This window comes from Bos indicus x Bos taurus, chromosome 3 (genome assembly GCF_003369695.1).
Source record: "Bos indicus x Bos taurus breed Angus x Brahman F1 hybrid chromosome 3, Bos_hybrid_MaternalHap_v2.0, whole genome shotgun sequence".
NCBI classification, from domain to species: domain Eukaryota; kingdom Metazoa; phylum Chordata; class Mammalia; order Artiodactyla; family Bovidae; genus Bos; species Bos indicus x Bos taurus.
Genome location: NC_040078.1, coordinates 58249189 through 58263326, shown reverse-complemented (window position 1 = coordinate 58263326; position 14138 = coordinate 58249189). Strand labels below are relative to the sequence as shown.

At 36.4% G+C, this 14138-nt stretch overlaps 1 protein-coding gene across 5 annotated transcripts in view; it reads right to left on the bottom strand.

Annotated features, from left to right (window-relative positions):
• Positions 1–14138, bottom strand: part of COL24A1 (collagen type XXIV alpha 1 chain) — a 391998-nt gene that overhangs the window by 195220 nt on the left and 182640 nt on the right. For all 5 annotated transcript variants that reach the window (XM_027536666.1, XM_027536671.1, XM_027536669.1 and 2 more), the window contains exon 21: positions 12976–13029. In XM_027536666.1, coding sequence (XP_027392467.1) covers positions 12976–13029 — 54 coding nt within the window. The remainder of the gene's footprint in view (positions 1–12975; positions 13030–14138) is intronic.

Genomic DNA, 14138 nt, shown 5'->3' with positions numbered 1-14138 from the left:
TCCAATGAGTATTCAGGGTTGATTTCCTTTAGAATTGTCTGGTTTGATCTCCTTGCTGTCCAAGGGACTCTTAAGAGTCTTTTCTAGCACCACAGTACAAAAGCATCAATTCTTTGGTGCTCTGTCTTCTTTATGGTCCAACTCTCATATCCATACATGACTACATGACTACATTCAGGTATGACCTAAATCAAATCCCTTATATAATAGAGGTGACAAATATATTCAAGGGATTAGATCTGGTAGATGGAGTGCCTTGAAGAACTATGGAGAGAGATTTGTAACATTTGGGTACACAGATAGTGGTGACCAAAACCATCCTCAAGAAAAAGGAATGGAAGGATGCAAAGTGGATATCTGAGGAGGCCTTACAGACAGGTGAGAAAAGAAGAGAAGCAAAACGCAAAGGAGAAAGGAAGAATATATCCAACTGAATGCAGAGTTCCAGAGAACAGCAAGAAGAGATAAAAAAAAATCTTAAGTGAACAATGCAAAGAAATAGAGGAAAACATTACAATGGGAAAGACTAGCAATCTCTTCATGCAAACTGCATATTTTCATGCAAAGATAAAGGACAATAAAGGACAGAATCAACAAGGCCCAACAGAAGCAGAAGAGATTAAGAAGAAGTGGCAAGAATACACAGAGAACTACATGAAAAAGGTGTTAATGACCCAGATAATCATGATGGTGTGCCTAGAACCAGACATCCTGGAGTATGCACTCAAGTGGGCCTTAGGAAGCATTACTATGAACAAAGCTAGTGGAGGTGATGGGATTCCCTGAGCTATTTCAAATGCTAAAAGATGATGCTGTGAAAGTGCTGCACTCAATATGCCAACAAATTTGGAAAGGGCAGCAGTATCCATAGGACTGGAAAAGGTCAGTTTTCATTCCAACCCCAAAGAAAGTCAACGCCAAAGAATGTTCAAACTACCACACAATTGCACTCATCTCACATGATAGCAAAGTAATGCTCAAAATTCTCCAAGCCAGGCTTCAATAGTATGTGAACTAAGAACTTTCAGATGTACCAACTGAATTTTAAAAAAGCAGAGGAATCAAGATCAAATTGCCGACATAAGTTGGATCATAGAAAAAGCAAGGGAATTCCAAAAAATTATCTACTTCTGCATCACTGACTACGTGACAAATAAAAAGGATCACAAGAGACTAATACCAGTAACAAATTGGATAACCTAGAAGAAACAGGTAAAATTCCTAGAAATACACAACCTACCAAAACTGAATCATGAAGAAAGAAAACCTGAACATAACTATAACTAGCAAGGAGACTGAATCATTAATCAAAACCTCCCAGGAAATAAAAAACCTAGGATGGTTTCCCTGGAGAAGTCTACCAAACATTTAAAAAAGAATTAATATAAATCCTTCTGAAACTCTTCCAGAAAAGTTGAAGAGGGAATATTTTCAAAGTCATTTTATGAGGCCAGCTTTACCCTGATACCAAACCAAATAAAGATACTACTAGAACATGAAATTAGTGGCCAATATCTTTAATGAAAATAGATGTGAAAGTCCTTGAAAAAACTAGCAATTGTGGAGTAGTCCAAGATGACACCACCTTCCCTGGACATACCAAATCAACTACATATAGAACAATTACCACTGAAAAAGAACTAGCTACACAGCTCCCCCACAACAAAGGATACAAAAAGCCTCACTGAGATAAGTAGGAGAGGTAGACATGTGGTTTCATCAAAAAATTCACCTCCAATAAACAATCTCCTTAAGGGAGGGATCTCATGGGTTTGGAGCTACTCCCTGAGATACAAGGGGTTTATGCCAAACCTCAATAGCTGCACTAAAAAAATAAGGGTCCCCAAAATCTGGCTTTCAAAACTCAATGGGGCTTAATCCAAGGGAACTGGGGGCTATGGAATCTTATATACTCCTTTTGAAGGACTCATGCATGGTCTCACACTTTCTGGGACTCACTGCAAAAGCAGTAGTTAGAGAAGTGCCTGGACCATGTGTGAAGGAGACTGATTTACTAATCTTAAAGTGACTGCTAGTGAGGCAGGTATGAGTTGGGACTTTGGGACTGAGGTGCTGATGAGCACCATTTTTGAAATTTCCCTACACCTTTATAACACAAGTGGGTACACATAGACACAGCCTCCATAAAGCACAGTATTGTAATTTTTTTTTTTTAAAAAGCACATTAAAAGTATCATACACAAAGATCAGATGGGATATAAAGATGATTCAACATTTCTGCATGAAATCAATCAAGGTGATAAACCACATTAACAAAATGAAACATAAAACTCACATGATCTCAATAGATGTAAAAAAGCATTTGACAAAATTAAAATCCACTTATGATTAAAAAAAAAGAAACAATAAGTGAGTATAGAGAGAATGTGCCTCAACATAAAAGTCCATATATGACAAATATACAGCTACCGTCATAAGCAACAGTGAAAAGCTGAAAGATGTTTTTTCTAAGATTAGAAACAGTTAAAGATGCCCACTTCTGCCACTTCTAACCAACATAGAATTGAAAGTCTGAGCCACAGCAATTAGCCAAAAAACAGAAATAAATAAAAGGCATCCAAATTAGAAATGAAAAAGTAAAACTGTCACTATTTGCAGATAATAGGGCTGCTCTGGTGGCTCAGATGGTAAAGAATCTGCCTGCAATGCAGGAAACCTGGGTTTGATCCCTGGGTTGGGAAGATCCCCTGGAGGAGGGCATGGTAACATTCCAGTATTCCTGTCTGGAGAATTTCCATGGACAGAGGAGCCTGTTGGGCTACAGTCCATGGGGTTGCAAAGAGTCAGACACGACTGAGTGACTAAGCACAGCATGATTATCATATACATAAATTCAAAAAGACTCCACCAAAAAAGTTAGAATTAATAGATGAATTCAGTAGAGTTGCAGGATGCAAAATCAATACACAGATATCTGCTGCAATTCTATACATTACAAACCAAAAAACAGTGAAATGAACAAAACAATCCCATTTATAATTGCACCCAAAAAGAATAAAACACATAGGAATAAATTTAATTAGGAAGGTCAAAGACCTATCCACTGAAAATACACTGATGAAAGAAATTTAAAAGGACACAAATAAATGGAAAGAGAGTCCACTACAAAACATTACTGACAGAAATTTAAAAACACACAAACAATGAAAGGACTTTCCATACTCATGGATTGGAAGGCTTAACATTTTTAAAATGTCCATACCATCCAACCAACAGATTCAAAGCAATCCTTAGCAAGATTCCAGTGGAATTTTATGTAGGTAGAAAAAAAATTCTATAATTCATATGGAACTAAAAAGGACTGTGAATATCTACAACAACTTTGAGGAACAGCAACAAAGCTGAAGGTCTCACACTTCTTGATTTTAAAACATATTACCAAGCTAAAATAATCAAAACAGTTTAATATGAGCAAAAACAGAGATATAGATCAATGGCAAGTATTCTTGTCTGGAGAACCACATGAACAGTATCTTTCACCCAGAAATAATGAAGAGACAGAGCCAAAGTAAAAACAATGCCCAGTTGTGGATGTGACTGGTGATGGAAGTAAAATCTGATGCTGTAAGAACAATAGTACATAGAAACCTGGAATGTTAGGTCCATGAATCACAGTAAACTGGAAGTGGACAAATAGGAGATGGCAAGAGTGAAAATCGATATTTTAGGAAGCAGGGAACTAAAATGGACTGGAATGGGTGAATTTAATTCAGATGACCATTATATCTACTAATTGGGCACAAATCCCTTAGAAGAAATGGAGTAGCCATCATGGTCAACAAAAGAAAGTTCATAATGCAGGACTTGGGTACAATCTCAAAAACAACAGAATGACCTTGGTTCACTTCCAAGGCAAATCATTCAACATCACAGTAATCTAAGACTATGCCCCAACCACCAATGCTGAAGAAGCTGAAGTTGAATGGTTCTATGAAGACCTACAAGACTGTAGAACTAACACCCAAAAAAGATGTCCTTTTCATTATAGGGGACTGGAATGCAAAAGTAAGAAGTCAAGAGATACCTGAAGTAACAAGCAAGTTTGGCTTTGGAGTACAAAATGAAGCAGGGCAACGTATATGCAGAGTACATTATGCAAAATGCCAAGCTGGATGAAGCACAAGCTGGAATCAAGATTGCTGGGAGAAATATCAACCTCAGATATGCAGATGACACCATGCTTATGGAAGAAAGTGAAGAAGAACTAAAGAGCCTCTTGATGAAAGTGAAAGAGGAGAGTTAAAAAGTTGTCTTAAGACAACATTCAAAAAATGAATATCATGGCATCCAGTCCCATCATTTCAAGGCAGGTAAATGGGGAAACAATGGAAACAGTGACAGACTCTTTTTTTTCAGACTTTATTTTTTTGGGGCTCCAAAATCACTGCAGATGGTGACTCCAGTCATGAAATTAAAACACACTTGTTCCTTGGAAGAACATCTATGATAAACCTAGTGAAAGTGAAGTCGCTCAGTCGTGTCCCGACTCTTTGCGACCCCATGGACTGTAGCCCACCAGGCTCCTCAGTCCATGGAAATTTTCCAGGCAAGAGTGCTGGAGTGGGTTGCCATTTCCTTCTCCAGGGGATCTTCCTGACCCAGGGATGGAACCCGGGTCTCCCATATTGCAGGCAGATGCTTTACTGTCTGAGCCACCAGGGAAGCCCATGATAAACCTAGACAGCATTTAAAAAGCAGAGACATTACTTTGCTGACTAAGGTCTGTCTAGTCAAAGTTAAGGTTTTTTCAGTAGTAATGTATGGATGTGAGAGTTGGACCATAAAGAAAGCTGAGCACCGAAGAATTGATATTTCTGAACTGTGGTTTTGGAGAAGACTCTTGAGAGTCCCTTGGACTGCAAGGGGATCAAACCAGTGAATCCTAAAGGAAATTAGTTTTGAATATTCATTGGAAGGACTGATGCTGTAGCTCAAATTCCAATACTTTGGCCACCAGATGTGAAGAACTGACTCATCGGAAAAGACCCTGAATCTGGGAAAGATTAAAGGCAGGAGAAGGGAATGATAAAGGATGAGATGGTTGGATGGCATCACCGACTCGACAGACATGAGTTTGAGCAAGCCCCAGAAATTGGTGATGGACAGGGATGCCTGGTGTGCTGCAGTCCAACTGATGCCCATAAGTGGAACAATGTTAATGTTCATTGATGTATGAATGGATAGATAGAATGTGGATTTTTAAACAATTGTACAAGGGACTATTTTCATGCAGCTTTCAAAAAGAGTGAAATTCTGACATAGGCCGTAATATGGACGAACCCTGAAGACATTATGCTAAGTGAAATGTGCCAGTCCCAGAAAGACAAATATTGCATAATTCTAATTATACGAAGTATCTAAAGTAGATTCTTTATTGTCTGAGCCACCAGGGAAGCCCAGTCAGACTAATAGAAGCAGAAAGAATGATGGTTGTAGGCCTTGTGGGAGGTGGAAATTGGAGTTGCTGTTAAATGGGTACAAAGTTTCAGTGATGCAAGGTGAAAACATTCTAGAAATTTTCGGTGCAAAAAATATGCATACAGTTAATACTGTACTATATACTTAAAAATCCCTGTCCATCACCAACTCCTGGTGCTTGCTCAAACTCATGTCCATTGAGTCAGTGATGCCATCCAACTATCTCATCCTCTGTCATGCCCTTCTCCTCCCGCCTTCAATCTTTCCCAGAATCAGGGTTTTTTCCAATGAGTCAGCTCTTTTCACCAGGTGGCCAAAGTACTGGAGCTTCAGCTTCAGCATCAGTCCTTCCAATAAATATTCAGGACTGATTTCCTTTAGGATGGACTGGTTGGATCTCCTTGCTGTCCAAGGCACTCTCAAGAGTCTTCTCCAACACCACAGTTCAAAAGCATCAGTTCTTTGCTTCTCAGCTTTCTTTTTGGTCCAACTCTCACATCTATACATGATCACTGGAAAAACCATAGCTTTGACTGTATAACCTTTGTCACAATGTAATGTCTCTGCTTTTTAATATGGTGTCTAGATTTGTCACAGATTTTATTTTTAGTTTTCATCTTATTTTCAAGTAATTGCTTAACAAAATCCATTGCTCATTGTACAAACTCAATAAATACTTCTCAGCTGACTAAATGCTGCCTGGAAAATCAAATGGTTAAAACAGGAAGTCTATGTACAAAATCTTGACTTTGGAATGTGCCTATTCAGGGTGGGGTTGCTGTGATCTCAGAGAACTATTTAGGAATGCAAGTTAGCTCACCTATATATAGGTAAGCATATAACATACTTTAATAATTCAGTATAAAAAATTATTTCCATATATTCTGTAACATAACCTCACAAATAGGACTTTTCTAAAAACAGGGATATTATACAACAGACAGGAACAGCTTGTTGTTAGCACTCTTAATTCCATAGCCAAAGCAACAACACAAACCATTATGGCAACAAATAAGTCATTCCTCTGTTTACTGAAGAACAGAGAATATTTACTGGGTACTCACTTTCTGCAGTAAGCAGCAAGGGATGTGGTTTCGCTAATGTTATGGAATGCATGAAAGCAGTTGCCAAATTGGGAAGCTCTCAAGAAGGCTTGCTGAAGTATGTTTTGTAACTATACACACACACACATACACACAAAATCCCACAATGGATGGAACCATAATTAACACAAGTTTCCAATGTTAGTTTGAGGTTTTTATTCAACTGGCAGAAAATGAGGAGAAAATAAAAGGCTTCTTTTAGAGCTGTGCCAAATTGCTCTGGAAGGAACACATTTTGTTTGCAAATAGGATAACCATGTATTTCAAAGAGAGTGCACATAGTTTTCTTGATGACTAATTTACATAGCCTAAACAGAACTTTAATAATTTACACTGTCCTCACTTTCCAAATAAGATATATACATGAAAATAAAAAGTTTTAAGATGTTTCCATGTCATAATGTATACAACCTAAGAAACACATCATGTAGGGTCAATATGTATGGCTCTATTTTTCCAATTTTAGAATTTCTAGAACAATTTCAAGGCAAATAGGAAAGATGGAAAAAGAAGACAAAAACAGACCCTTCCCAACCTAGAAAACATAAAATCATACTCCTCTTCTTTTAAAATTTTCTTGTTCTCTTGATTAAATCATCTAAGATATTAAAATTCAGTGATGTGTAGAAAAACAGTTAGTCTCATAATGTTGGTGCAAATGAGGCCATAACTCATATTACTGAAAAAATTTAGATAAAGTTATGTAAAAAGTAACTACTACTCACTGGAAATTCAACCATTTATATTCATTAAAATATGTGGCCTTCAGGTCTCTGTCACACTTTTAAATATTGTAATTTTAAAACTGAAGAAAGTAACGGGAAGGAAGTTTTAAAGATTAGTATTATGATAGTATTCAGGAGGTCAACTGGCTTTCTTCAGTTCTGACATTTTTCTTAATGAAAATTTATGAGAAACACAATTTACAAACTGAAGAGGATTTACAAAGTTATCCTATGTTCTTCACCTAGTATGATATGCATAATTTAAAAGATTAAATTAAGGAGTTGAGGGCAAGATGGAGTGGGAATTAAGAGGTACAAACCACTATGTATAAAATAAAAAGTGTTACATTAAAAGGATCATACACCATGATCAACTTAGATTTATCCCAGGGGTGCAAGGATCTTTCAATATGTGCAAATCAATCAGTATGATACACCACATCAACAAATTGCAACACCATATGACCATCTCAATAGATGCAGAAAAAGCCTTTGACAAAATTCAACATCCATTTATGCTTTTAAAAAACCTCTCTAGAAAGTGGGCATAAAGAGACCATCCCTCAACATAATAAAGGCCACATATGACAAAACTGCAGATAAATCACAATCAGCTGTGAAAAGCTGAAAGCATTTCCTCTAAAATCAGGAACAAGACAAGGATTTCCACTCTTACCACTTTTAACCAACTTAGTTTTGGAAGTACTAGCTATTGCCATTAGAGAAGGAAAAAATGAAGGGAATCTAAATTAGAAAAGAAAAAGTAAAATGGTCACTGTTTGTGGATGACACAATACTACACAGAAAATCCTAAAGATACTACCAGAAAACTACTAGAGCTCATCAATGAATTTGGCAAAGTTGCAGTGTACAAAATTAATACACAGAATCTTGTGTATTTCTATACTTAACAATGGAGAATCAGAAATAAAAATTAATAAAACAATCCCACCTACCACTGCAACAGAAAGGATAAAATACCTAGGAATAAACCCATGTAAGGAGGCAAAAGACCTGTACTCCAAAAACTGTAAGATGCTGTTGAAAGTGAAGATGACACAAACAGATGGAAAAATATAAATGTTTTTGTATTTGAAGAATCAACATTGTCAAAATGACTATACTGTCAAGGCAGTCTACAGATTCAGTGCAATCCCTATCAAATTACCAATGGCATTTTCCACAGAACTAGAACTAAAATCTTAAAATCTGTAGGGAGACACAGAACATCCTGAATAGTCAAAGCAGTCTTGAGAAAGAAAAACAGGGCTGGAAGAATCACATTCCCTGACTTCAGACTATAGTCACAAGAACAGAAACATCCATTGACAGAACAGGGTAGAAAGTCCAGGAATAAACCCACACACCAACGGAGAAAAGACAGTATCTTCAATAAGTGGTGTTGGAAAAATAGGACAGCTATGTGTAAAAAAATGAAATTAGAACATTCTTTGCCACCATGCAAAAAAATAAACTCAAAATGGATTAAAGACCTAAATGTAAGATTGGATACTATAAAACTCTTAGAACATAGGAAGAATATTCTTTGACATAAATTTCAGTAGCATATGTTTTTATTTGTCTCCTAGAGTAATGTAAATAAAAACAAAAATAAACAAGTGAGACCTAATTAAATTCAAAACTTTTACACAAGCAAAGGAAACCATAAACAAAACCAAAAGACAACCCGCAGAATATGAGAAAATATTTGCAAACAAAGAGACCAACAAGTGATTAACCTCCAAAATTTACAAACAACACACGCAGCTCAATAAAAAAAAAAAAAACGAAATCAAAAGATGGACAGAAGATCTAAACAGACATTTAACCAAATGAGACATACAGATGGCCAAGACACATGAAAATATGCTCAATATTGTTAATTATTAGAGAAATGCAAATCAAAACTACAATGAGACAACACCTCCCACCAGTCAGAAGGACCATCAACAAAAAGCCTGCAAACAATGCTGGAGAAGGTGTGTAGAAACGGGAATCCTTCTACACAGTTTGGTAATGTAAATTGTTCCAGCCACTGTGGAGAACAGTATGACAGTTCCTGAAGAAATGTTTGGCAAAACCAATACAATATTGTAAAGTTTAAAAAAAAAAAAAAACTAAAAAGAAAAAATAGAGCTACTACATGATCCAGCAATCCCACTCCTGGGCACATATCTGGAGAAAATCATAATTCAAAAAGACATATGTGCCCCAGTGTTCACTGCAGCATACAATAGCCAGGACATGTTTTCTGGTGGGAGGGGACATGGGTATACCTATGGCTGATTCATGTTGATGTTTGGTAGAAATCAACACAATACTGTAAAGCAATTACCCTTCAATTAAAAATAAATAAATTAAAAAAAAATAGCAAGGACATGGAAGAAACCTAAATGTCTATGGAGTGAAAGTCACTCAGTCATGTCCAACTCTGTGATCCCATGGACTATACCGTCTATGGAATTCTCCAGGTCAGAATACTGGAGTAGATAGCCTTTCCCTTCTCCAGGGGAATCTTCCCAACCCAGTGATTGAACCCAGGTCTCCTGCATTGAGGGCAGATTCTTTACCAGCTGAGCCACACGGGAAGCCCAAGAATACTGGAGTGAATGGCCTACCCCTTCTCCAGCGGATCTTCCCGACCCAGGAATTGAACCAGGGTCTCCTGCATTGCACATGGATTCTTTACCAACTGAGCTATCAGGGAAGTCCAGATAATATAGGAAAGGTGGTATGTATATACAGTGGAATATGACTCAGCCACTGAAAAGAATGAGATAACACAATTTGCAGCAACAAGGATAGATGTGAAGACTATCATACTAAATGAGGTAAGTCATAGAAAGACAAATATCATATGATATCAGTTATATGTGGAATCTAATAAAATGATACAAATGCACTTATTTACAAAACAGAAACAGACTCACAAACTTAGAGAATGAACTTATGGTTACCGGTGGGGAAAGGTGTGGTGGAAGCATAGATTGTGAGTTTGGGACAGACAAGTATGCACTGCTATATTTAAAATATAAGAGCCTCTTGCTGAAAATGAAAGAGGAGAGTGAAAAAGCTGACTTAAAACTCAACATTCAAAAAACTAAGATCATGGCATTTGGTCCCATCACTTTATGGCAATAGATGGGGAAACAACGGAAACAGTGACAGACTATTTTCTCGGGCTCCAAAATCACTGCAGATGATGACTGCAGATGAAATTAAAAGACACTTGCTCTAGAAGAAAAGCTATGACCAACCTTGACAGCATATTAAAAATTAGAGACATTACTTTGCTGAAAAAGGTCTGTCTAGTCAAAGCTATGGTTTTCCCAGAAGCCACCTATGGATGTGAAAGCTGGACCATAAAGAAAGCTGATCACCGAAGAATTGATGCTTTTGAACTGTGGTGTTGGAGAAGACTCTTGAGAGTCCCTTGGACTGCAAGGAGATCAAACCAGTCAATCCTAAAGGAGATCAGACCTGAATATTCATTGGAAGGACTGATGCTGAAGCTCCAATACTTTGGCCACCTGATGCGAAGATCTGATTCATTGGAAAAGACCCTGAGTCTGGGAAAGATTGAAGACAGGAGGAAAAGGGGACAACAGAGGATGAGCTGGTTGGATGGCATCACCAACTCGATGGACATGAGTTTGAGTAAGCTGGGAAGCCTGATGTGCTGCAGTCCATAGGGTCGCAAAGATTCGGACACAACTGAGTGACTGAACTGAACTACACTAGTCCTGGTGAAGAATAAATAGGACCTAAACTAAAACATTAGCAGTGAAAATGGTTTCAAGGGCAAAGTGGGGAAATTTGAGTCACAGTAGAGATCAGGATAAAGGTGATAATTGATGGCATGAAGTCATTCAGGAGCCAGGAGAGGGTTTGATACAAAACGTGTATGAAACTTGCATACTGAGGAAGGGGAGGAATACCTCTTCTACGGAGACAGAAAGGGAGGAGGAAATACGGTTGTGTATATATGGGGGGAGTTGACAGGTGGCCAGTAGTGTTGCCAGATAACACACAGTATGTCCAGTTAATTTGAACTTCACATAAACAGTGAATAACTTTTCATTACAATATGTTTCAAATACTGCACCTTCATCTTCTCACAAGTTTCCTTTTCCTGAATGCCATACATCGCTTATATATAATGCCATGCATGCATACTTGTCTGCAAATTCCTATTCATTCATCATGTCAGCTCAAGTGCTACCTTCTCTACCAAGTGCAATCTGAGTCTCCTAACCCTGTACTCACACAGTATCACATATTATATGCTATTTACATGGTTATTATAAAAGATTTCCTACATATACTCCTCTAGATTATAAGTTTCTTGAAAACAGGGAGCAGGACTTTTCACTTTTGTAGCCCTTGTCTAGCACAATGGATGTCATATAAGAGGCAGTCAGTAAATATTTATTGATTGAATGAATGTTCTATTACACTTCAGATCTTTATAACTTCTTTTCCAGCTTTTTCTAGCTCATCTGTTTGCTTTCATTTTCCCTCCTGTTAAACCATTCTCCATGGTGACATAAGAGGTATCTTTATAAAACATAAATCACCTACAATGCTTTGCTCCTTAAAAATTGTTGATTACTTCATGATACCCATGGAAGGAGGAGAGACTCTTCAACATGGTCTTAAATCTTTCCAACAATTTAATCCTCAAACTAAGTGGTTAAGACCTCTGACTTTGAAATCATGTCTGGATTAGAATCCTGTCTTAGTCACTTGAAAAGTTATGTGACTGTGAGGGAATAAGTTAACTATCTATAAAATGGGGGTAATATCTACCTCATAAAACGGTTGTGAGGGTTAAAGGAGGTGTCTCCAAAACATTTACTATAGAACTTTAGGACTTGCCACTATAGTACACTAACAAATATAGCTATATTAATATCCTTTTCAGCTTCATTCCCTAACACTTCCTCTCTACTCACGCTAATAACCTTCTGCAGCAGCTATACTTCATAACAGGCCAGTTCTCCAAACTTCTGGCTGTTTCATCATTCTGTGTATTTATTCACAATGCTTTATTTGTTTACAATGCTCATTCTATGTCAGCCTGCTTGGGAAGTCTGGTATTTAAAGTTTTGCTATGGATAATATTTAGTATATATACACAGTAACAGTAAAGGAAGTTAGAAATGACCAGGTTTTTCTGGTAGTTTGTGCTATGTATAAATTCTAGAACTCCATGGGCTTTCTTTATTTTAATCAGTGGATATTTTACGGGCCCTAAATACCTTATTGGTTTTAGTGGTCAGAATACTCTTACCTATTTTGTGTATGCCATAGATTTTTGGCTTTTTAAATTTTTTCACCTCTTAAAAGAAATCCATTTTCAGTTACTTATGTGCTTTGCAAATACTGTCATCCTAATCTAAGCCTAGACCAAACCAGGAAAATCATTTCCAATAACCTAAACCCAAGAGACTGTATAAACATACTTCTACTCTAGGAGTATGTCTTTTGACACCAAAAAAACAACCAGACACGCAAACTACTTCCTGATTATTTTGAAACAAGGTCGAAAAGGTTTTTTAAAATGCACTTGAGACAGCTCAAAAATATTCAGAAATGTTCTGATATTTCTAAAGTATTTTTTTACCCATTCATGGAGATTTGAGAGTAGAAAACTATAGATACCATGCTCTTCTTTTTTTTCCTTTCTTTTCTGTTTTTTTCTTTACCTTTGATCCTTCAGGGCCATTTTGTCCAGGGATCCCAATATCTCCAGGAAAACCCTAGGGAACACAAATAATATAGGGAGTTTATTCCATAGCAAATTACTTTAAATTTATTAAGCATACAAAAATTCCCTTTGCCTTCCTTTGATGTCCAGTTAAAATGATTTATTCTCCTCAAAATTAATTAATTTAATATCTTTCAATATTAAAGATTGTTATGCAGTTGTCAGACAATGGAATGCAAAACTTACAAAGTATACTAAAATGAAGCTTACTTCATCAATTATTCACAAACAATCCTCAGACCCAAAGAAAATTCTCTAATCTAGTCTAAGAAATTTTTAAAATCATATTCAGAATCATTCAAAACTTGAAAAAAAAGACAAAAATATATGTAACAGGTCTTTTAAGTGTCATATGGGACACAGAGTCACCCAACAATTAGGAGAATGTACTTTGTTAGACTCACTGTTTACTAACTACACATTAATTCTTCTGTTGGGTAAAAAAGAAAAAAAAAAACCAGGTTACAGCTTAATATACAGGATACTAATTAGTTTTACATCAAACTCAACTATCTTATTCTAACATTCCCATATTCAATTGTCTATAAATAGATCAAATGTTCTTTGAATTTATTTTGACATTTTACTGGTTCTATCATTAGTTAATGAATTGAATAAAATCTTTGACCTATGTTTATTTAATATGTGCCTGAAAATCAAAATATTACCTTTTTGGAAATTATACTTTAGCAGTCTAAAACAGTTGTTTCAAGAAATAAAAATGGACCAGTGTTAAATAAGTCCGTGCTGAGAAAAAGCCAAGGATGTTGCTCTAAAATGTTAGAGCAATATTCTTTCTCAAATAATACATTAGAATGAAATTCATCAGGATCAGTTTCAATACTGATATAAGTTAATAATTATACTTTCCTTATATTTTGTCACAGATAGTTATTTTAGTGTTTTTTTCTGACACGGAAAAAGGAATAAAAAGCAAGACAAGTAGAAAAATCATATCTTTAAAAGTTAAGAAGGCTGCAATTAAGTATGAATATCAGCTAGAAAAGACAGTTCAGTGGAGGGGTAAATATTATGATAATTAATGCCAACTAATAAGATAGACTAGCAAGATTGATTCTGGAAAACTCATCTTAGGGGAAA